Below are 24415 nucleotides of genomic sequence, written 5' to 3' on the forward strand. Positions count from 1 at the left end.
GGTTAAGCGCATGCAATAAATATCTCCACCCCAGCTATTGGCCCAGACTGCACTTAGCTGTGAATGGACCAATCTAGAAGACTCAAGAACCCATATTTCTCCTCCCATTTGCAGACCAGTTTTACACTCTATGGCTCCAGGACACGACTTCCAACTCACGCCAGCCTGAATGAGGGTGATGCGGGGCATCGTTTGTAGCGGGACGGTACTTTTTATAGCCCGCTGAGCCTTTGCGGGTAACGGTTCTTCTAAGGTAGACACAGTTCTAACATTAGCGCTAAATGAGCAGTGTGGTTATACTACCAGCCCTTAATTGCTATAAGTGTAACAAACCAGTTCGATTTGTCATTCAGCTGTTGTCGACAGGAAACCACTAACAGCAGTCAACTGACAACGCCAAGAAAAATTAGGGTTTCTCTTTCAACGTGTTCTAAGGATTAAAACTTATCAAGGCGAGCTGATGTTCTTAAGTACATATCCTGCAAGGGATTTTTTAACTCTGGTGGACAACTAGGATTGACTGGGATATGATTTAATCTGAACAAAGGAATCACCAGGTAAGTGCAAATGATTTTCCATCAATCTTGCTTCATTCCTGATGGCTGTTTATTGCCTGAAGCTCCACTGGATACATCCCCTTCTAAGGTTTGGCCCATCTCTAGTTATTGTCTATGGACCTGTGGTAATTAAGCCCTTAAAGATTTGGAGTGGGATGTTCAAGGGAAAGGGCCATACTGCTGCCGTGGATCGGGGCAGGGTGCATCTCTTTCTTTCCTTCTGGCAGTGTCTCAGTGCTGAAATCGGGGCACTCTCTGAGGTGGGACTGGTGGTATAAGTCAGGACGTGACCCAGTGGGTTCTCTCTTGGGCACAAATCAACCTCTTTCTCTTAAAAAAAAATAAAAGTGGATGAAAACCCTTTAAATAGCAAGGGGTGAATGAGTTTCTTTCAGCTGAATTCCTTGGAGAGGGTAGAGAGGGGAGAAAGTGAAATCAGGGACCCAATTCTGAATCTATGGGGAAGTGGAAGTTTGAAGGCTCAGGCTCCAACTCAGCAGCCTTTACTGATTTGAACCCGTGGATGCTGCGTACGGTGCAGAGAAGGGTTGAGGCTTTAATTCCCCTTCTGTCAAAAGGCGCACTTGGGGCTGAGGATCTTTGCTTTACTTTGCCCCACAGACAGGTAGGTTGGTCTCCTTGGAGGTAATATTTTGTTTTCACCAGCTCCTCCATTCAAGCTGCTAAAACCAGTGGCAGGATAACGGTGGTTGTGGACAAAGCTTCTGGCAAACTGGAGATCTCCAACGGAGTTATAGGAGGGTTGGACTTATTGCTTCTCCCCCTAGTCACTTCCCATCCCCACACATGCAGAGTCTATACTAAGTCCATAACTTTCATTCTTGGTTAAAATTTAGGCCAGGCTCAAATTTCCTCAGCGCTCTAACTTGGAGCATGGATATCTCAGAACCTATCTTATTTGCTGTGCCACTTCTGGGAGGGAAGAGCAGTTGCAACATCTTGTGTATTTGCATCTCAGACCTCCTCAGGTGTTTACTCGGGGCTTTGTGGCCAGTGATGCCTGGCAAGGCAACACTCTTCAAGGTGCTTCAGTTACCCCACTTGTGAAATGGGGACATTTCTTGCCTTTCTTGCCGGGCTGCTGTGGTATTTAATTGATTACAGATCTTTTAAGAGTGCAAAATCAGGGCAAGGTATGTACACTGTCAGCAGGGAGGATTCCTGCTGCACACAGAGCAAGCACACATGGTCCTTGCTTTGGTATGTGCTGGAGAAGAGAAGGTAGATGGAAATTAAGAAGAAAAAAGGACAGCTGCAGGGCAGCAAAGGCACCCTCATTAATATGCTCCATTAGTCATTCTGTCAAGGTTTAAGTAATTTTTATCAGAAGATTTGAAGGCTGCAGAGCTTGTGATTTCTTGCCCACATTTTTTTTTTCTCCCAGAGCTCCTGCAGCGTTATCATTATACTGATGCACAAAAATCTGTGGAAAAAAATCTTCTGGCCCATTCTTGGTTTGTTCTGCCAAAATAGGGCTACTGCTGCACCTTGAGGGTTATGAAGTCCAAGGCTGAATTTTCTGATAGAGGACGAAAGACCCAAGACATACTTAAGTGAAAATTTTGCAAAGGTGCTACTGATTTTTCTTTATCTGCTTTTCTAGTGACTTTCCATGTTCTGCTTAATCAGCATGGGGTGTTCTGGCATGCATTTACACCCTGGGCTCTCAGCTGAGATGCTGTGCTCCCCAGCCTCTGTTAAATAAGCCCACAATGTCCCAGGCTGAGCATCCCACTTCTGCACAATTTGGGCTGTGTGTCCATTTGAGACAAAGATATCGGTATCAGCTCTTTTATTTCTGCTTTGTGACATTCCTCTTGACTGACCTTTCAGCCTTTAATTCTCAGTGGCACCTTTATGGGCACATTAGAATCTAAAAAGGTCTTGAGGCCCTATTTAGGTGCAGACAAGGCTTTTTTTTCATCTCGGTCAGGTGCGGAAACAGGTCACCATGGATTTCACAGGGGTCACGGCACTGTGTTGAGCAGAGTAGGAACACTTGGGCACACTATTACTTCATCATTATTTGTCTTCCTTCCTTCCCCTCATTCTTTCCATTCTCTCTATGTTAAAAAGGGAGTTTCCTCGCCGCTCTTCCACGGTTGAAGAGACCCTGGAGGCAACCAAGCGTTGACTCCATGTGGGTGAGCTCCCCTGTAGTCAATCGTTTCCCGCAGGCCCATAGGGTTCAATCATGGGCAAGAATTTAGCAAGATACCTGGGGCTAAATCCTGCTGGAGCCCTTGGGAGCCCCCGAGTTTCCATTCACAGCTTCATTTTATGTGGTGCAAGTCAACTTTCTCGTTAGGTCAGCACCACATTGCAAGATTAGAAGTAGCTGAGGGGCTTAAAAAAAGATGCAATTCCCCCTTGGCAGAGGTCTTGGCAACAGATTACAGCCTCAGGGTCCTGCTGCTCGTTGTGGAAGAAGTGGCTGCACCACTGGACATCACTGTGAAACACAAAAGAAAGTACATCCCTGTACAAAACAGGATATACAGGGTCATGGTTATTGCTTAAAAATAAATGCTAAGGCGCAACATATGCAATACAAACGTAAACCAGACCTCCAGTATTTCATGCTGGACAAGCCACGTGCTTCTGACAGGTCAGCCCGTTTTCCATATCAGGGTTAAATCCATGTGAATTCATTTCACTGGCCAGCCAAAAATATCCCCCCCCAAAACAAAACTCAAAACACAGCAGCTCCTTGTGTTGAAATAAAAAATAGGTTTCTAATTATAATTTTTTCCAAGAAAATGTTGCAACTGAGCTGGAGAACAATGTTTCTGTGGTTTCACGGAGCAATTTTGCCTTTGTTAATGTTGGTCAGTTTTAATTCGGAAAACATTGTGGGCTTGCCTATTCAAACTTCCAAACCCAATTATAAATTCCCGAAGGAGAGGGACACAGTTGAGCAAAAGGTGTGGAAAGTGGTGATCAATGAGGAATTTTTGCAAGAAGGAACGTTGCTTCATTTGCTGGAGCCACTGTGAAGAAGGAGGGAATAAACTTCTTGTCCACCATGGGCAGGACAGGCAGGTGTAGGTCTTTCAGTGAAGGAAATCGGTACTGATCGTTAGGAAGTCATTTTAAGGCTACGGGAATTGGAGGGCTGGGATAGACTGATGGGGAGCAGTGGGAATTTCCAGCATTGATAGCTTTGAAACACAAGTTAGGTAGTCTCTCAAATTCAATGTAGGTCCACCAGATTAATAACCTTCTAGGGGCCAGTCCTACATTTCTGCCATCCTGCAAAATATATGTGACTTCTGAAATGAAATGTGCTTTTCAAAATCTCTCTCCCGCATTTCCCCCTCTTTGTTTATTTACATATTTACGAAATTATTCTCCAAATTTGACCAAATCTCACTGATCATTTCTGCTCCTCTGGAAACTGCGAAATGTGTTACTGATCAAAAAGTAGCATGCAGGACCCCTCAGGTCCTGTGTGTCAGGCACGTAGGAGACAGAGCAGAAATAGAAAACACATGGTTTACAAATGAATCCTTTGCTACCTAATGAGGGGAGAAGAGTGAAAAATTATTCAGTTGTCCGGGAAGTCTGGTCTGCCTTACTCATGGTTGAATATGCAATACTTTTGGTGGGTGAAGGTTGCTTGAAAATACTTTGTGCCATCTGCTTAAGGGTCCTTATGGCCATGAGGCAAAAGAGATGATTGGACCCATGCCCACGTCCCCGGGGTCCCAATTTACTACATTATGGTGTGTCCTTGTACACAGAAGTTCACAGCCTCCCCTTTTCTCAGATCTCTGTGCTTCCCTGGGTTACGGTGGCTGGTGGTGAAGGACCGCCAGGTCACACAAGGTGTCCTCATAAGCAGGTACCCGTCTTCTCCATGAAACCCTGGGGTGGGAAAGAAAAACCTTGCCAAAATACCACGGGCAGAGGAGCTGTGGGATTTCTTTCAGTCCAGCCGCTTGCCTGCCCAACACCTGAGCCATGATGGTAGCCACGTTTATGTGAATAGCTGCTGATGGTGAATGGCTTGGAACCATGAAAATCTGGGGCAGAACATCTCAAAATATGTGTATGGGAGGACGATGCTTGAGAAGTGGGCTTTGAATAGAGGTTAAATTTGATCTATAGAAAAATCAAGGCGTCACCTGCAATACGTGATGGAAGGAGGGAGAACTAAGGTCATACTAAGCAAATGAAGAAATTGATATAAAATCTTTAACTTGACTTTTATCTCAAGTGTTTTCCCTGGCTGTCTCTTATGTATTTGGGCTTCACCATTTTAAAAGCACAGGAAGAAGACCGCAGCTGCTCGAGACATTAATATAGCAAACTTGCAAGGAGAATTATTCTTTTTCCAGTGAAAGATGCCAATATGCATAGTGGTTTTGTGACAGAACCTTTTCAGGGGTGGCGATTTCCGATGGAATGCTTTTTTTTCCTGGAAATTTGGTGGAGAAGTGGGAAAAAACATTCTGTATAAAAGTCACTGGGTGGGCTGCCAATGAATAACAACTGTGCACAGAAGGGAATCGTGAATGTGGGACTCTGTACAAGACAGATCTTAGCCAGGAGGGAAAAAAATCCTATTGGTTTAAATGCAGTCCTGCATGGACATCAACCTGTCCTGCTGATGCTAGTGAGAGTATGGACACTGGCAAAGCAAGAAACTTGAGGAAATAAGATTTCTTCTGGCTCTGATGCAATAGAATTAGGCCAGATCAAAGATGATGTAACCTGAGAGTGGATCAGCCCCATCCCTTCTGTGCCATAAATAATGACTTCTGCAATAGACCTGGCTGCAAGGTTTGGCCTTGTTTTGCCGCATTTCTATCTCCTTCAAGCACGATAGGGAAGTTCAAGTGTTCTTTCAATTCTGAAAGTCAAGCTCATCTTCTAATTTTGAATAAGCGATTAAAAAATGGTGGGTTGTTTTTTTTTTTTTTCTTTACTAGCGTCAAAAGGGAAATAACATTGAGGCAGGATCTTGGCTGCTGCAAGCAGCCAAGAATAGGCATGGTGTGAGCAGTGTAGAGGAAGCCTGGCAGGGAGGACTGGTGTGGGTAGGAAAGAAGAATCAGCACCATCATGTCCAGTGTAGGAAGGCTCTTGGGACCAAGGACCACACGCTCCTCCAGCAAGGTTTTGTGAGGGCTGATCCTGCCTCGGGGCAGAGGGCTCTGCTAGATGCTTCTCCAGTGACTGTTTTTTTGCAAGCGGTTGTACTGATTCCGGACAGTGGAAATTCACATTTCCATGAGGTCGCCAGAAAGGTATCTGTTTTAAAATGTTTGCATTTCATCTCATTAGTTCTTTTATTTATATGTGAGAAGAAGAAAAAGAAAAAAAGTCACTTTCTCCCTCCAAAAAGGCTTTTCCTAACTGGGGCCAGACAAAACCTCTTTGTGGTCTCTACTAGCAGAATATCCCTTAGTTACCATCAGCCAAAGCCACTGCTGCATTTTCATCCCAGTCCCTTGAGATAGCCCTTGCAACGCCCACGGGATTCAACAATAAATAACAATAGTGAAACAAGAGGGAACCCATCACCACCCTGCACTCAGGGTGGTCTGGTACCTGGGGCTACACAAGGTGCCTACGTCTGAGTGCCATCCCAAACACAGTGACGTGTTTAGGATAGTAAATCAGGGGAAAAGGGACAGCCTGTCTCCTGGAAAGCAGAGACCCAAAAAGCAGGCGGTGCAACCTGAGCAATCAGGCTAGGCTTTCCTAAACACAGTCCAGGAGCTAGCACGGGATGGAGACTACAAGGAGTTTGGATGCAGCCACCTAATTCTGAAGGGTGGGAGAACGAGCCCCGATATCGCCTATTTTACTAGTCGAAATGCTGCCCCAGAGAGCTCAGAAAGTCGAAGCGCTCAAAATGGAGGCTGGTGGGTTGGTTATAATGCGTCAGCGTCTTCCAGAAGCAACAGCACATTGCATTAAATAAGCTTTTAATCTGCTAGAGGAATGGAAACAGGGAGGTTCAGATGGTAAATTAGGTTACTCGATCTTAACAGGGAAGAGAAAAACATGGCCAGACCATGAAAACAACATCTGGAGGGAATAAGCTACCCAGCTTTCGCAGCAGCAGTATAAGGAAGCAGTCCTGGGGGCCAGCTGGAAGAGGAGAGGAGCCTTCGTCCCTCTTGGTGTTTTCATATCAAAGCCTTCAGATCACCTCTGCAGCAGACACCTTAATAGGAACACTTTTGGTTCAATGTGAACTGGATAAAACACAGTGGGAGTGGGCGCTGCTGCAGAAGGAGGCTACGCAGCGGGCCACTAGTGTAGGTGTCTGGCTGTGGGATCATTCTGGTGGGCTGTGGGTCATCTGGAGGCAGGCTGCCACATTTTCTGGTCCCTCGCTGCATCCTGTGGAGTGGTGGGTCCTAGAGGTCTTTCTCACAGGCAAGCCTAAGAGCCCACGGGCATTTACCCTATGGGCTGGACCTCTGGTCTCCGTGCATGTCTTATAGAGAACTATAAAAAGTAGCGGAGACAAGCCAGCCTTGGGATTGCACGCTCATGTAGAGGCCTGCGAAAATACTGGAGAACATCTGGGGACTGACCCAGACAGACCCTACTCATCTGGGTGAGATTACAGCCTGTGCTTTCGGGTTGCGGAAGCGAAGGCAGATGGAGCCCATCTGGAGTGACCCAGAAGCTGCATATGAGAGACTTTCTCTCTTTTTAGTGCCCTTTTTCACATGCTTTCTCAGTGGTCTCCCTCCAGCTGCTTTCAAAGGACATCCCTGGGCTGTTGCTTCATGATTTCTGAGTAAGCAAATTGCAGAAAGGCACTCTCTGCCTGGGCTTCTTGACTCTGGGTCTCACCTCATGGCCATGAGATGCCCAGCCTGGAGGAAACAGAGGAGGCACAAGGACGAAGGGATGTGCCCCGGGTGACATGCAGGGGCACAGCCAGGATACCTTAGGTACCAGAACACCTCCCTGGGATGCAATAGGCAGACCATGCCATATCTAATCCTTTTTATTTTCACTTCTTGCTTCTGAGGTGCTTGAACCATGGCCGTCACTGGAAGGGTCTTTGCAGCAGCTCAGCTGCAGCTGCTGGGTTTCCCCACTGTCAGCATCGGGAGCTTGTCTCAAATCAGAAGCAGGTTTCTATCTGGAGCTGCTGCGCTATCGCCCTATTTCCCAGGATGACTTGGCAGCCACTAGCTTATTTCTAAGCCTTTGCTGGACCTCATGGTAGCTCCTCCTTCCTACCTCAGCAGTGGATGACAAGCAGCTTTCTAAAAAAGCAACTTCCCTTTTCATAGGAATAGGAAGTGAAGCTCGCTTAGCAAAAAGAGTTTCTTTGCTCTCTCCATCAAAGGATGAGCCCCTGCCCTAAAGCTCAAAGTACTCCAGCTAACCCTGAAGCTGTCGTCTCCTTCCCCAGCCCCAACCCGACCGCCTCCATCTCTCTCCCCTGCCCTTAGCCAAAGGAGAATTAGGCAGGCAAAATGCAAGCTGGCAAGGGAGAAGTTTGACGAATCTGCAAGGGCTTCCTCATTTCTGTATCTCCTTGGTATGCAAACGGCAGGTCTGACTCTGCAGCACACCTGGCTGAGGGGTGATGGGGTGGGTGTCTGTCCTGGCTGTCTTCAGAGTCACCCTGCGCTGACCCTCTAGGGTAAGAGGCATGGCGTGACCCCCAAGCACTCGCAGACCCCTGCTTATGGCCCAGACAGCCTTGCAGCCCTCCATGAGGTTTTCTTCCTGTGTCAGGAGCACAAAGCAGTTGCAGAGCCAAGGCTGATTTCCATGCCATGCATCCCATGGGGGTTTACTGGGAAGGGCACTTCCTAACCCCCCGAGCACTGCTGGGGCATCAGGCACATGCATCCTGGAGCAGCTGCTCCCATCTCACACAGCATCATGTCCTCAACCAGCCTCATCTTGTCCTTGGGTCTCATGGCTGGTAAAGGTCCTCTGCCTTGACCTCAGCTTAGATCTGCTCTGCGAAGCCTTTCCTCCTGTAAACAACATCACCAGCATGTGGGTGACCTTTAGGCTGTGCATCACGCTCCGCGGATGTCGGCTTGTGTTTGTCCTTCCCAGTGAGAGCAGCCGAAGTGCAAACTATGTGAGGTCACTCCAACCTCCAGTTGGCTGAGACCAAGAGTCCCTTCCCTCCCGCTGCCCCATATAACACAATGATGATGTCATGCAGTTACCCACAGAGTTTTACACAGTGGTGCTTGGGGGCCTCATCTCTGCAACAGCTTAAGAAAATACATCAAAAACACCCCAGAGAAGCCAGCTCTTTACGTACCTTACGGGAAGCCTCAGGAGTCTGTAGAAACAAAACTTGTGTATTATACAAAATTTATCTCCTAAGACAGAGGCGTTTCAGTCTCCCTATAGAACATGCTGAGGAAGAATGAGAAAGTCACTTCCTCAGAGTCACCCACAAGTCCCTGTCCAGGTCTTCACTCATTACACCATGCTGCTACAGTTGAGTAAGTTCATAGAGGGTTGGGGCTCACTGGAACACGATGCATTTCTTCTGAAAAAAGGTCTTTTTTAATCACAGAAAGGAACTATCATTGCAAAGCCAGTTTGTTCAGCTGTTTGCTAAAATTTGGTGGTTTGCATAGTGGAAACACAATCCATTCACAGTCATTGTAGCTGTTTTTAATGACAGCTGGTAATAGCCTGTGGGTTTTGCTGGGTTTTGTGTCTAGATTCTCTTTGGGTTTCTTGCCTTCCTCGCTGCTATTTTCATTGGCCAGGTTGTCTGGGAAGTGTAACTCCCACCCCCTCCCGGATGATCATTTTTATATTCAAAATAGAGCAAGGAATCCTTGGGGGGGAGAAAAGAGTCAGTTCTGACACAAAGACCTGATTAAAAAAAGAAAGCCCATTAAAAGCATTTGCAAAATCAGGCTGCTCCTGCAATCTGGGGGTGTAACATTCAAAGCGGTCGGTCTCATGGACGTGGTGGGAGCCAGAGGTCTCTAACAGAGAAATTCTGCAAGGGCCCTCAGCCCCATGGAGCATCTGTCATGGGTCGGACCAGTGGTTCGTCCGTCCTCGGATCGTGTCTCCAGGAGCAGCTGCGTAGGAAGCAGGCAAGTAGGGAACATCCCAGCCCCATCCACATTCCCCTGAGGGTGGGGAGGAGCCCAGCAGGTTTTTCTCTATCCTCTTCTTCTCTCCCATCCCTCCTCCACGTGATGCCCCCCTTGCCCTGTTTCCCTTCCCCAAGATCTGTGGGGTAGAGAGATGACGGGGTCACTACCCAACGGCTGCTAAGATCCAGCCCCGAGGGATGGTTTGCAGGGATGCTGTTCCCTTGGTTTACTGCAAAAGGAGAGGAGGACAAATGAGTGCCAGGCGTGCGCACCCTGGTATTCCCGTCCTTCCCTGTCCCCCCAGGGTCTGGCAGGGAAGAGAGGGTATATGTGTGGGGAGGCTGGCCGGAGCTGGACACAGCTGTGACGAGCAGGGGAAGTGCTCTGGCATCCAGTAGTTATTTCTGATATGCGGCTGGAGGTGTTCAGGTGGGGAATTGGACATATCCATCTTTCCCCACAGCCCTTTGCCTCATCTGAGGATGGTGGGAGGGAGCATCGTTCCCTCTGAGACCCGACCCAAGGAGGAGGTCTCTGACAGCATCGAGTGCCTGAGCGCCAGCCTGCCACCAGCTTCATTGCTCCCCTTGGGACATGGCTAACGGGTCCTACAAAATGCTGTCCTCTTGCTAGGAAAAGGCAGCCTCTGGGATGCAGGGCCTCCAGGAAGAGCCTTTTCCAGGGCAGAAATATGGGCGGCCACACATAGAGGTGTGGAGGAACACCCCATCCATCTCCTTACATTCCCAGGGCTGTGAGGACCAGAATGTCCCCACATCCCTACAGATCACCGTGATGTGCCCTCAAAGTGCTGTGAAGCAGAGCATCAGGGGTTCTGGCCAAGTAAGCGTGGCCTGTGCGCAATTCCATAAGACTTGGATGTCAGATAGGGGTGGCCTGCAGAGAGGATTTCTCCTTGCTGTGCTCCAACTTACCTGTAGCCCACAAGTCTGGCCCATACCCGCATTGGGCAGCAGATAGATTTGAGTTGAAATTTGGGTTGAAATTCCAGCCACGGCAGAAATTGCCATTGAGCGATGCAGTTTTGTGATAAAAACCTCTCGCACCTGAAGAACTCCAGAGATGCTCCAGGTACCCGAGGAGATGTGCCTGCTTCTCCTGGCCCCATCCTCCTCCTTCCCCCCACCGGTGCCTCCCACCTCCCTGTGCTGCAGGACCTCAGGTCCTGCAGAACCATCCCCAGCAGACGTCCCACCTGGCTGCTGCAAGGCCTGGGGTGAGCTCATGAGGAAAGCATGTTTAAGGGAGGTGGGATAAGCAGTCTGCCCTCCTGGTTTTCCCCCCCTCTGGGACCTCAAATCTTGGCTTTGCTTCCTGGCCCGCAGCCTTTTGCAGCTCAGCCGAGCATCTGCCAGGTTCCAGCAGGGCGCAATGCTCAATGTAAGCAGCCATTTTTCCTCCAGACAGATGTTTTGATTAGCAAATGACCATTCTGGCAACAGGTGGCAGTTTTCTACTTCTGGAGAGAGCAAGAAGCTTTTATTATCTCCCCCCCCGTCAAAAAACTTTTTACATCTGCTTAAACTCAGGGTGCTGGAAATCTGTGTGTTCCCACTCCCCAGCCTCACACAGAGCCTTCTCCCATGGGGTGTCCCAGCTCTCCAGAAAGGCCTGAAACAGCCAGATTTTCTGCTTGGTTCTTTTTCTGGGGCCACATTCACCTGGAAAGCATGGCCTAAGCAAGCCGGTAGATTCAGGGCAGACTTAAGTTGCAATAGAAATGGCAAGCTGGCTAGGATTGCAGCAAGAGACCCCAAAATAAGCCAACGGGCTCCAATCTCATTTCTGCAATGTGTTCCCCTCACCGAGGGGTAAATTGCAGGGGCACAGAGCTCCTGGATTTTTCCTCTGGCTGCCCTGGGCTGGCAAGGGACAGACATTCCCAAGACCAGTTTGGCCACACTGGCTGTGCTTGAGACTGGAACCTGCAGTAGGACACCACCAACATTAGCACCTCACCAGCGTTAGCTGGAGAGCCTGGCTGCTCCTGGGGGTTGCCCTTCACGCTCCCTCAAAAACCTTTTACACGGGTCAAAGTGTTTGAAAGAGGCCTCAGTGCAAGCACAAGTACAACTTGGTGTATTTATCCAACAAAGACGAGGACTGGATGGGATCTGAACATTGCCAGTAGGGTATTCCCAGTTCTCCAGCAAGGATGCAACACACAAGCCAGACAACTGCTTCACTCCCCAGCAAAAACCACGATGCTTCTCGCTCCAGGCTCTCCAGCTCTTCATGGGGACTTTCTGCACTGCTGTAATTCCTCCTTACACAGCCTGATCCTGCTGAGCAGCAGTTTTTGGCTAAGAAAATCCCCCTGATGTTAGCTGGAGACCCAGCACTGTGTGTATTGTCACAGGAGGTCTCGCTGCCTTCCCACTTTCAGGGAGGGGTCTTCAGCAAGACTTTGGCTACTATGTCCTAGAGGATGGTGGCCATAGCCTGCACCTTCTGCCTCTGAGAAAGACCTTCTACATGGTTGGTGCTCTTTATAGCACAGCATACTTTTTTGTACCTCTCTTCTAACCACCTCTTAGCAACAAAGCCACTAATAATTAAAAAAAAAAAAAGTTAAAAAGAACTTGACCAAAACCCAGCAAAAGTAGAAAACAGTCACAGTAGTAAACACTTCGGTAGCAAATCTTCATTCAAGTAGCTGATCTCACCAAGATCTTCAGTAATTCTCTACTTTTGTGTCTTGCAAAGCAATCTAAGGGTGTCAGGTCGGGAAATGCAATGAAGAGCTATTTTATTGAGGGAAAGGAAAGCTTCTGGAGAATTTAATGCATCTGGGATGTGCCTAGAACTGGTGGTAATTTATTTTTTTTTCTACTGAACTTTTTTTGTCCTCACTGATGCAAAAATGCAAATCTGGAATAATTAAATTATTGTATCCAAAGTGAGTTGATTTCATCAATTCTTTATGGTAGGGGATGACTTGCAAAGAGAAATTCATCATTTAAAACCCTTCATAATTGGATATATCTGCATTTTCAAAGTATTGTTTTCAGCGGTTTTAATGCAATTTCCTTTTAAAATGTGTTTTCTTAAAAAAGACATTCTGATGTTTTAAAATGAAGGGAAATATCTAGTCTTAGTGAACTATGAAAAATACTTTGTTGGACCCGCCTTAGAATCTGAATGGAAAGGGGGTTAATTTTGTGATTTCACTGGGCTTGGGGGCTTTTTGGAGCTGCCCTCACAGTGAAACACTGTTGGCTTACTTAGGTCTTAACCTATTTTTCCATGGCACAGTTTCACGGGGGTGAGGTAAATGATGAGCCGAGACTTCTGCTTTTCTGCTAGATTCTGTCTTGGTTTTTTTCCCCGCACCCGCCCATGCAATCCCAAGGCTGTTTGTCTGTGTCATCCACATCCCTGTTGCAGAAGACATCACTGCACTCACATCAGAAACAACTTTCGAGCTCTCTTGCTCTGGTAGCGGAAACCAGGCAACCACAGTAGATGGTGTGCCCATGGTGCAGGGCTGCTTACCGTAGAGATGAGATGGGCAATAAGCCCATGCTTGCAGTGCCTCCATCCTACCTTCTGATCTGCTGCAACAAAAGGAGTAAGTGCATCCAGCAGGTCCAATTCGACACTGTCCTGTTTGCTTTAGCTCACCGTGAGCGCTCAAAACAGGCCAAAGAGCGGTGCAAGGCAGGTCTCCAAACCCTGTGGTTAGCGAAGGCTTGTGTCCATCTCTACTGGACCTTGGTCCCTCTGGAGTTCCAGGTCCAGCTTGATGGGTTGCGCCTGTAGGGTATGTTCTCCAATCCTCTTTGAAGATGGGGGAACGATAGGACATTTAGTCACATCCTTTCCTCTCCACCATAAAGGCGTCATCCAAATGTCAGCAAAAATATTGCTAAAGCAGGGCCTTGTGGTGGGATCTTCAGAAGACCTCCCCTTGGCCCATTGGTGCTGGAACATCTGTACCTTCATCCAGCTCTCGCTAGCCAAAATATCGCCCAAGTGCCCCTCTGAAGGTTACTAAAATTACCTTCTGTTGTCCTACAACATGGGGCATGCAGCATGTTTCAGACGTCCTATGCAAGCATCCAGTCTGCCTGTGACCTGCATGTCTGTCCCACACAAGTTCAGAGCTGGATGTTACACAGAGCTCGCCATCCTCGTGTCTCCTGACTTCTTCAGCAAAGGCTTGCTTGACTCTCACAGGAGGACTTCCGAGTCAAATGTTTTTACTCAAAACTTATCAGCAGCTAAGCTGGGCTATTTTTTGCTAAAACTTTTCAAGCGTATGGAAAAATTTTGCATTGTCGTAAAATTTTTTTGTTCAGTTTTGATTTCTGGTTGCTTTGAAAAGAACTTGTTTTATAAATCTTCTTTTTCTGAACTTGAGTAAAGTTGAGAAAACAAGTGTCCCCGCTCTCAGTTATTAAAAATAAACAAACATTTTTCGATGTGAAAAACTGGAAATTCACAAAAGGAAATTTTCATGCTTTTCTGAGTTACTGTTTTCTCCCCAGTGCTCTTCTAGTGGGAAAAAAACAAAACAACAACAAAAAAGGACTGGGAGAACTATCCGTTACTTTTCTCAAAATATTTTTGTAAAGCTAATTTTAAAAAAACATTAATCAGAACCAGAAACACTGGGGAACAATGTACATTCAACTCAGCCACCTTTTTTTTGAAGAAAAAAAAAATTACTTTTTAAAAAATGAAAACTCCACCAGCTGTGGACTGTGAGCTCACCAGCAGCTCTCCGCATCTGACAACATTTTTCTGCGGTGCTATTTTGGGATTTTGTATAGCACCTGCTGGCATGAAGGATGGTCACGTTGGCTGCCAAAGGTTGCAGAGGCGACCTGGAGAGTGCCAAGGGTGGATTTCATAGGAACTGTGAATATCTAGAGCAATGATAGCATCTTGCGTGCGTGGGTGGCAACAAGTGACCTTTGTGGGAGACTTTTCACTGGTTCCATTTCCCACCCATGCTGGGACATGCTGTTCACTTCTCTGTGCCGCTTTGCACGGATGTGTCTGACACATGCGTGCGGGGAGAAAGCTCAATTTGTGCAAACATGCAGAGAAGTGTTTCCAGTCTCAGCGTGGCGCAGAAGGGGTTGCAATGCCCCCAGGGACACAGGAGCATTGTGGGGAGATGCACAGGTTAAAGCATGGTCGCTGCTCCCCATAAACCCTGTCAGAGGAGTTGGGATGGCCACAAGCCCCTGATGGGACTTGCTGAGGTGGATGTTCCTCCATGCCCTTTCCCACTCTGCCCCACCAGTGCCATCACTGAGAGCAACTTGAAACCTCAAAATGTGCATCCATCATCCTGGAGATGGCCTGTCAATCCTCTTGTAAGATCAGCCTGGTGACATGACTGGCGGTTGAAGCATATTGCTGACTCATGCTATATTTCACGTCCCCTAACTCTGTAGAAAAGACAGCAATTGCTACGTCTGTATCTCTCATTCAGGGGGAGACCCTATCAAAGACCCTGAGATGCTCCAGTGATGTAGTAACAAGGACCATAGATAGATGTCCAATGCATAGGTAGATTCTGTGGTTTTCATGGTTGGTAATGAGTGGTACCTAAAACTTGTCATCATCCAGTCTTGACTGAAAACGATACCTTCCAGTTCTCTGGGCAAAAAGGGAACTCCAGCTACTCTCACTTACTGTCCTGGCAAATAACACCATTCAGAATCAGAAATTCTGGCACACAGTTATCTAATTTGCAAGTTGAAGAGCCGGTAAAGCTCACTTAGTAAATCATGTGCCATTGCATGACAACCGGATCTTCTAAGTGAAGCAAACCCTGGTTATAACCTGAGGGGAGGCTGCCAAATTAAAATTAACTTGCTGCAGGAAATGCTGTAGCTGATTCAGTGGGCAAAACTTCCCCTCCAACTGTGTTGTCAGTGCACAGAGCAGTGCTGAGACCTGGGTACAGATGGATGGGCCATCTGTAAACTCAGGTCAAAGAAAAGCTCAGAGAAGTTTGGATGCTGAAAACCTTTTGACGGGGGGGGAAATGTGTATTGGTGATCCTCAAATATTCCACTAATTCCTGCCATTTTGCTCACTTTATCAATGAAAATAAAAATGAGGCAGAAGGGAGAAGATATTTTAAAAAGATATAACACCTTAAAGTATTGGGATGGCTCTGTTAGAAACCTCATTTCAGAGTCCCAGTTTTTTGAAATATTAGGTACGTGCTAGAAAGCAAAAGAAGTTGGTTTTGCTAGAATTTTTTTTTCTCGCAAGTATGGTTTTCTGGAAGCTTTTTTGAACACATATGTTGGAGTCTGACTATCATGACACAGTGCCAGACTGACATTTGGGGGGACTGACTAACCACATTGGTCTCTGGACCTCCAGTCCCGATCCTCCACGTTCATTGCAGATCTTGAGGTAGTTTGGCAAGAATAGGAGCCAACGTGTCTTTGCTCAGCTGCAAGTATTTGGGCTTTGGGTTTGTCCTGGTTAAACCATGACGGGGTTGTTTCATGTTTGGACATGTAGCCCACACCTTTCAATGCCTTTTTTTCAATGCAAAGGGGCTGGGGCAGACTTTGGTGCTGGACAGTGTAGATACTTTATATATTTGTGGCAGCAGCACTTCGTAATGCTGCCTTCAACTGCTCCCTACTTTTTCAGGGGGCTGAGCAGGCTGAGTTTGCTATGGTCTGGCTATCTTGGCTACCCAGACCCAGTATTATGCTAGAATCATTGACCAGAGCTGAAATTATGTTTCTGAGCTTCAAGTTAAACAAGCTCTCCAGCACAAGTGTGGAAACTCTAGTGTGGACCAGAGGAAAGTCCATGGAAAGGGTTTGACTCACTTGCTTCTAGTGATCCTTGAGGTGTCCAGGTGGTCTGAGACACACACATGGGGTTGGGAAACATAATCCACGATGTATGGGAGACCCACACCTTGTAAGAACCCAGGGCACATCGAAAGCTACTAGGGCATTGCACATGGACAACTGAGTCAAGCCTTAGCCCTACACTTTACAGGCAGGATGGATGCAAGCTACACCATATTTGACTCCCTAAGCTTCTTGCAGTCCTCCAAAGCATTGCATGAAGTCCCATGCCTTCATGGACAAGCTGAGCGTGTGTCTGTCCTGCTTAAGCACGAGGAACGGTGGGACTGGTACCATGCAGATAGCTACCACATCTGTGTACTGCTTTTGCTGCGTGGGAGGGATGTGACCTACAGAAAGCACTGAGTGGTATGACTACGTCTCGTTCTTGGTCCGGGGACTATGTGACCCTCTTGAAGCCCTGGTACACCTGAACAGCTCAGCACAGGGATATTCCCCAGGATCTCCGGCACCTCCTCTTTGACCCTCCAGCAGTGCATGCATGTGGCATCACCTGGCTCTGGAGCAAGTCTGCTTAATGCCAGCTGGGGATCTCTGCATTGGAGAGACTCCAAAAGCAGTCATTTGTGCCAATATCTTTCTGGTGACTTATAGTGTCTGTCTGAGCCTTGCCTGCAAAGTGTGAAACACCAGAGTTGTGTGGGAACAGAAACTACGCAGTTCACAAGGTCCAGGGTAGTAGGAGGACTGTAGATGGGATGATTTGAGACTCTTCTCTCCATTGTCCCATTGCCCTGTATTCTCATCTTCTCCAACTTGTCCTTCATGAATAAGAAGATTGTTTTATCCCTCTATGCCTGCCCCTTTCCCCAGGAGCAGCCTCATTAAAAAGTAATTTCTGGTCTTCCTTCTAGGATGGGGTTGCTCGGGAGCAAAAATCAGCTGACATCCAATGAGAAACACACTTCTGGAAGCAACCCAAAACCCAAGAGTAAAACTCCTCCCGCCCCACCCAAGGTAAGCCTGCAGGTTTGCGTCCTGTCGGGATCCTCCACAGCTCAGTTAGTGTCTGGAGTGATGCAGGCAATACTTGTGTGTGCCAGCAGGAACTTGAGTACTTCTATTTCCTAAAATTTGGTCACCAATTGGGAAATGTTGTTCAAAGGGCAGAAAACAAATGTTTATGCCTGGCTTCCCCCCATGAGCTTCTTAATACGGGGTGAACTGTTCAATCAACGCTTCCTTGCTCTGTGTTTTTTGTCTGTCAAAAAGGATGCCGTTTTCTCTCTGGGGATACGTTATGGCTGTGAATTGTCAGAGTGGGCTAGGGATAGCGGTGCTCTGAAAGGCTATGTTGCGTTGAGCCTGGCACAATTATTTGCGTGGGCTGGACTGGCGAGCAGGGCAGGAGACAGGGAGAGAAGGTGCAGAGGCCACTGCCCTCTGTGCCCTGCATGGCTTGGACACAAGTCCTCCAAGCTGATCCCCGTATCTTTTAGACAGGCTGCTGCCCTCAGCAGTCTGCAACCCAAGCTGATGTTGCTGACTTGCAAACATCAAAAAGATGGGTCAGATTCAGACTAAGATTCAAAGCTGCAAACCGCAATGGAAACTTTGCCATCAGGGAGGACAACGGGTTCACTAAAGAGGGTCTACGGCTAATCTGTGTTGGGGTGGGCTGAGAATCAGGAATGCTGAGCATCTGCTGCTCCCTTTGAATTTATATGGCCTCTGCTTGCATGGACGTGGATCAATAAGACACTGGGTCAGGATTTAGGACACCTCAAATGGCAAACGCCTTGCTTAAACTTTGGAAATCACTTTCTCTATCTATCTGTTGCTGTAGAGAGGACATGATGACGGGTGGAGACATTTTTCACTCCTTTAGTTTCATTTCTGAGTTCTCCCACGGTTATGAAGTCTGGTTTTCATGATAGCAGATGTCAGGTTGACCAAGAAGATGTTCTTTTCCTAAATTTCCTTCTTTCCAGCTCCCTAGTTAGATGGGGTTAAACCACAACAGAAGTCCGCATTTCTTTCACTTAAATTAGAAAGAGCAGTGGGTGAGCAGCTCTCCCACCCCACAGTGCTGCTAAGTAGGAGTCAAAGGGTGGCACAGACAGAAAACACGAGATGTTTTTAATTCAGCGTCTGTAGTTCACTCCTTTTGAGCGTGTATAAAAATAACTGGCAGTGGTCAAACATCCACCAGAGTCACTAGGTACTGTACCTTGGACTGATCACAGGACTGGTGTCTGAAGTTGGGTAGAGGCCAACAGAGCCCACCGGGCCATTTCTGCAATATTAAACTCTCAGCCCACAGAACAAGGTGGTTGCATCCCAGGCGCTCATTAGGAGTAGTCTGTGGCCAATTGGCCACCCTCAGGGTCTGCGCCAAACCAAACTAGGGACCATGTCAATGTTTTAAAAGTGTGCCTAGATGTGTTGCAGTACCTTGCTGCTGTTTAATTTGCTAATATAGTTACTGCCTCCGTTTTTTTAAAGTATCCCTGAGCAAAGGGTATTCCATGAACATTGGAATTATTATGGCAAAGAGTATCCTCAGTTTTCTGCTTCAAATAATATTGCAGTTGTAATTTCTCAGTGAGACCATTCATGTCTCATCCCCCATTGATCTGAAATCTGGCATCAGAGAACAAGAGTTAGATAGACCAGGGTTTAAATGTGGGTAGCAGATTTATGCTTTTATTCAGAGGGGAGCCAAGGATTATTCAAGCTGACAGTTAAGACAGCTATGAACACATCACGGCAAAATGTGCTAAAGCCATCGCGACACATATGGAGCCAGATGCAGGAGCTGTTGACTGACTACAGTGGGCTCTGGATCAGACTCCCACTCATCTATGAAGCCGAGGGCAGGTCTTTCTGCAAACGTAGCAAAATAATAAATGTCTTATTTTTTCTTTCTATTTCTATCAAAGGGCAGACAATTTATCAACACCTCTCATCTAAACCAAGCCTCTGTACAAGGTAAGATTCTGAGCTCATTTGCTGTTTTGTCTTCCCATGGGGTTTTGCAAGGTGGTCGTCACCCAACAGCAGGTCTTGAGAACAAGCCGTCACGTCACAGGCGTGTGGTTTCTGTGTCTTTAGCATTGCCAGGCAGGGAGTTTATCAGTGTGTTCTGGAAGATTCAGTTTACATCACTAACTGTTTGTAGCTGCCAGTTTCCCTTGCTCATCAAAGAAATTAAGAGGGAAAAGCAGTCCTTCTTCATTGGCTGAGCAAAGTGAGATCTCAGACATCAACTGCATGAGATTTCTCTGTCTGCTGCCCTGTCTGCAGCGTGACAACTTGTGTATTCTCTATCCAGTTAGCTGAAAATTTCAGAGGAAATAGCAGGCATTCGAGAGCCCAGAGAGATTACAAAGAGAATGAGAAGAAAGAAAAAAGTATAAAATAAGGATACGCAGAGCCCCTGTTTGGAGATTGTTGGCTTCATCCACCTCTGCAACTACCTGCAGGTCACAGACGGTGTTTGGTAGGTGATTGCGTTTTAGCAGGAAGCCCTCTGCTACCTCTGCCCAGCCTCCGACAGCAACTTGTATATATTTTTGTCAAAGAAGTTTTGCAGATTAAGAACAGAGAGAGAGACCATTAGAAGGGGGCAAAAAATAGAGGCAGCTTGGAAGAAAGCAGTTAGCAACACACAAAAGTTCCTCACGTGGGTGCAAGTGTAGAATTAGGGAAGACAGGGCATGAGGAACGAAAAAAGTGGAATGACAAATAAATAGGATGCGTTGAATGGCAGACCTAGCTCTTGCAGTCTTATGGGTGATGATGGAGGGTTTCTGCCATGCGGCAAACAGAGAGAATCCTGCGACATCAAAATGTTCTTCAAAACTGACATTTGTTATGAGACCCAATTTGTGGGAGGTGTAGCTCTTCAACTATGTGAATCGGGCTGTATTTCTGTGGAAACACCATTTTTCCAGAAACCATGCTTTATTTTGCAAAATTGCTTTCGTGGCACATTTCCAAGCGGCCATGCTCTCCTACCTCCACAACTGAGCAAACATTGCCAGTTTTTCATGGGGTTTTTATCAACCTTCTCACTCTGGTGAGAAGCACAACAGAAGTTAACTTCAGGGAGGCGGCTTTTACTTCTGCTTCATGCCAGAAGGCAGAAGTGGAAAGATGCTAAAAAATTCATTAAGTACCATGTTAGCCATTTTCAGCTTTCAAAACTATTTTGGTTTTTTAGGTTCATTTCCAGTTTTGGAGGAATATTCACACTCACAGTCTGGGGAACTTCTTATTTTCTCTACCAGTGCCTGAGTTTCCAGAAATGATGCTATGTCTGACTCTGTCCTGTGTGGTAAAACAGACTGATAGGAACCATACAAGATATTTGAGATATCTGAGATATTCTCATGAAAGAAGGCAATTCAAGTGATTTGATAAAGAAAGCACAAAATCCAGGCAATTTGATCATATAAAAAAATCAAAGTGCTGAATTACATCCTGTGGGAGCACTTCAAATTCAGTCAGGCAAAATTATTGACTATGGAAGTGTGGCATGTAATATAAAATCAAGACTTCTTTTCCTTTTTTTTTTTTTGCATTTTTTTGCATTCCTTGCATTTTTATTATTTTTTTTCTGATGTCAGTGTTGTGCAACTTGTTTCACGGTTTCAAGCTTTCACATCCCTGTCTCAGAAATTATTTATTTATTTATTGTTAACAAAAAACTAATTCCTCCTGTCATTATTTCTCTTAATGGAAGTAACACTAAGGAGGGCAAGGAGTGCATAACTGGATTCAACTGCAGTGTTGGCAGCATCGCCAATCCACTTTTCATTTGGGGTGGGTTCTTCCATCGTGTGAGTCTCTCATTCATTTTAACATGGCTCCCTAAGCACTCAAGATGTCTTTAAGGTCAGTTCTAGATCTCTCTGGAGTCAAAATTTACCTTTAATTCTGCGCCTGTAAAGGCCCCAGCACAGCAAAGTCCTGGTCCATGATGGTGGTCCCCAAACACAACAGTTCCATTACTATAGCTGCTGCTATTCGCTTGCATTGGATAGATAAGACATAGCAGAAAGGTAGAATAACCCCCGCCCTTGCCCTGCCAGCTGCTTACAGCTGGATTTAAGTACTACTGATAGAGAGAGCTGGTCATTTTGGGTGCTTGTCTTCAGGCATTATAATAACCTACATCTGCACCAAGAATTGGTCTCGCTGAAAGGTCGGTTCTTCTGATTGAGGAACTGCAACTGCTTCCACCTCTTCTTTTGCTTTTGGTTAACCATAATATGAATAGGACTGATTTTCAGGGGGTGGGACCTTAGTGTGCTCTGGAAATTGAGGTCTTCTGAGGCATCTCAAGATTAGCATCAAAGCTCTTAGTCGTTTTTACTGCTTTTCCTTTAATATGTATTTGAGTTTGAAAGGATGCTGTCAGAAATGTGATTTTGAGCTTAATTGGGAAAAGAAGGGTTTGTTTCTACTGAAAAGGCTAACTTTTCAATGAGAGATTAAAACTTCTCGTCAAAAATGGGCATTGCCAATCAAAAGCAAGAGGGGGAAGGAAGGTGAGAGGGAATTGCCCAGAATGTTCAGATTTCCTAATAAAAATGTTATGAGTTTACGTCTGATATGATTTTATGAGGAAAGCAGAAATTATCTGCAAAAGCATTCACCATGTCAAAACACGTGGCAGAAAGGTATTTGACAGAAAGCACTCTTGCAGTGCAAGCCCAGATGTCCCAGGAGACATCTCCCATGTTGTCATCCCACCTGGGCTTGCTGACCACCTGCGAGATGGTCATCTGCATCTACAGATGCATCCTGCATCTCCACCAGCAGGATCTAACGGTGTTCCTCTTGGCGACAGCAGCAGTGAGGCCAGTGTGCCACCAGCAGCTGTGTCTTTTGAAGACATCCTTTTCTAGCACATATTTACCTTCGTGAACCAGCCCGTGCTGCGCTGAAATGGAAAGCTGGACCCATTTTCAGCAGCAGTAACTCATAGCTCAGTGCACCCAGCCAGCCAACACGTGTTGTGAGTTGTCATTTACCCCACGACCATCCTAACATGGCTCTAAACCAATTGATGGTCCTCTGGGGGACCCTGGCACCGTCTTGGCCTGGCTCCATAGCCATGAGATGGTTGCAAAGACCTTCCATTCATGATGGAGCAGTGGTGGGAAGACTGGTTGAATCATTTCTATTAAGCCATCAAACTGGCACTCAGCCTATGCAAACCTAGCTGGTATCTAACTTTCCTGACAGCAACTCTGAGCCAAGATGTATTTGGCTCACAATCAAAGTCTCCGGGCTGCTAGCATTATCTGTAAAGCAGTCACTCCTAGCAGCCCCGACGGCTTCTCTGCTGTAGAGTCACTCATGACCTAACTTGATCAAATAGGCCAAGAAAGTATTATCGACGCTGTTTCTCAGTGGGTTGACAGACTCAGAGACAGGAAGAGTCACTTTCATCATGAGACAGCAAGTCTGGCTGGCTTGAGCAGAGAGAGCTTTTCTTCTGGCTCACTTAAGTGTGCAGTGTTTCTCAACACGTATTTTGAGAAGGGGATAAGAGGCGTTCGTAATATTTTTTCAGCATATAAAACCTTTTTGTCCTTGCTATATGTGCTCCTTTTCTTTCTCCCTCTCTCCTTTTTCTTTTCGGTTTTGTTTATTTGTACTTATGTCAGTTGCCTCAAGATCAAAACTACATTTTTCATTTTATTTTCTGGAATACACAGCCACTCTGTGCTTGAAGATGTTTACACATTAGCTTCTATTTTTTAAAGCAAAAGTGTGACCACTGCATTATTTTATTTTCAAGGGGAGCAGGACTGTGCATGTGGTTGAGCACATTCATTGAGGGCACCTTGCAGAAGGCATGTGCCCAGAAACCTTTCATGTCAGATAATCTGGGTGATAACAACTTTCTCGAGGAGACAACAAGAGTTTGGGTGCATTGCTAATGCCAAACACTTTGAGATCCCTCAAGGGAAAGCCCCCAACCGTGCAAACTATTTTAAGACTTCAAAGCATTCTCCCTTGTGACTGATCATCCTTTTCCCCATATGTAGGAGAGAGTGAGGCTCTGCTGAAACCTCTCATGGATGTCTAAGTTCCTCCTCACAAGCCTGAAGGGAACTGCTCAGGGCTTCAGTTTACAAAGCTACATTTCTTCCCACGCTGACCCCTTCTGCTCCCTCCTCTCCAATAAATCGCCAGCAGAGCAGCAGCCAGGCCTTGCACAGACACAAACCCCAAGTTGCCCCAGAGACGTGTTATCTTGTGATGACAAAGGGCCAGTCTGGCTCTCTTGCTGGTGGCATTATTTGAAAAGGTCACACAGAGACTGCGGCTTGACAGTCTGTTTTGAAAAATGCTAATAATAGACCATCCATCGCTCTCGGTGCATTAATTAGGATGTGTACAAGCTAAAACCTTTCTGCAGCAAATGTTCTACTTTCTTTTTCTTTTTCTTCTTTTTCTTTTTCTTTTTCTTTTTCTTTTTCTTTTTCTTTTTCTTTTTCTTTTTCTTTTTCTTTTTCTTTTTCTTTTTCTTTTTCTTTTTCTTTTTCTTTTTCTTTTTTCTTTTTCTTTTTTCTTTTTCTTTTTCTTTTTTCTTTTTCTTTTTTCTTTTTCTTTTTCTTTTTTCTTCCTCATTATTGTGTTTTAGTTTGATTTTTGTGTTCGTGTGCATGTGCTGATCCTCTTTATAAAGTTTGATCTGCCCCAAAATAGCTGTTCATTTCTGCTTCAGTAGTTGCGAGCCTGCAGAGCACGCGTGAACGGTTGCACAACCTCTCCGAGAGCAGCACCGGTACAACCCAGGCACGCAGAGGTAGCGATTCAGCTCCAGCCCACAGAGATCTGCCCCGGGGTGGGTTAGCAGCCTCGCAGCACATGTACCAGGCAGCAGCTTTGCCACGCACAGCACGGCTCGCATGCACCGGAGAGTGAA

General features: G+C 46.3%; 1 protein-coding gene across 2 annotated transcripts in view; it reads left to right on the forward strand.

Moving 5' to 3' along the window:
* BLK (BLK proto-oncogene, Src family tyrosine kinase) overlaps positions 1–24415 on the forward strand; it is a 44636-nt gene continuing 20221 nt past the window's right edge. The window contains exons 1-3 of one of the 2 annotated variants that reach the window (XM_009923794.2): positions 1–557; positions 17382–17484; positions 19410–19458. In XM_009923794.2, the coding sequence (XP_009922096.1) occupies positions 17383–17484; positions 19410–19458 (151 nt within the window). In that variant the 5' untranslated portion in view covers positions 1–557; position 17382. Of the gene's footprint in view, positions 558–9415; positions 9644–17381; positions 17485–19409; positions 19459–24415 lie in introns of those variants that run through there. The other variant, XM_069805559.1, reaches the window with a different exon arrangement.

Source organism: Haliaeetus albicilla, chromosome 18 (assembly GCF_947461875.1).
Source record: "Haliaeetus albicilla chromosome 18, bHalAlb1.1, whole genome shotgun sequence".
NCBI classification, from domain to species: Eukaryota; Metazoa; Chordata; class Aves; order Accipitriformes; family Accipitridae; genus Haliaeetus; species Haliaeetus albicilla.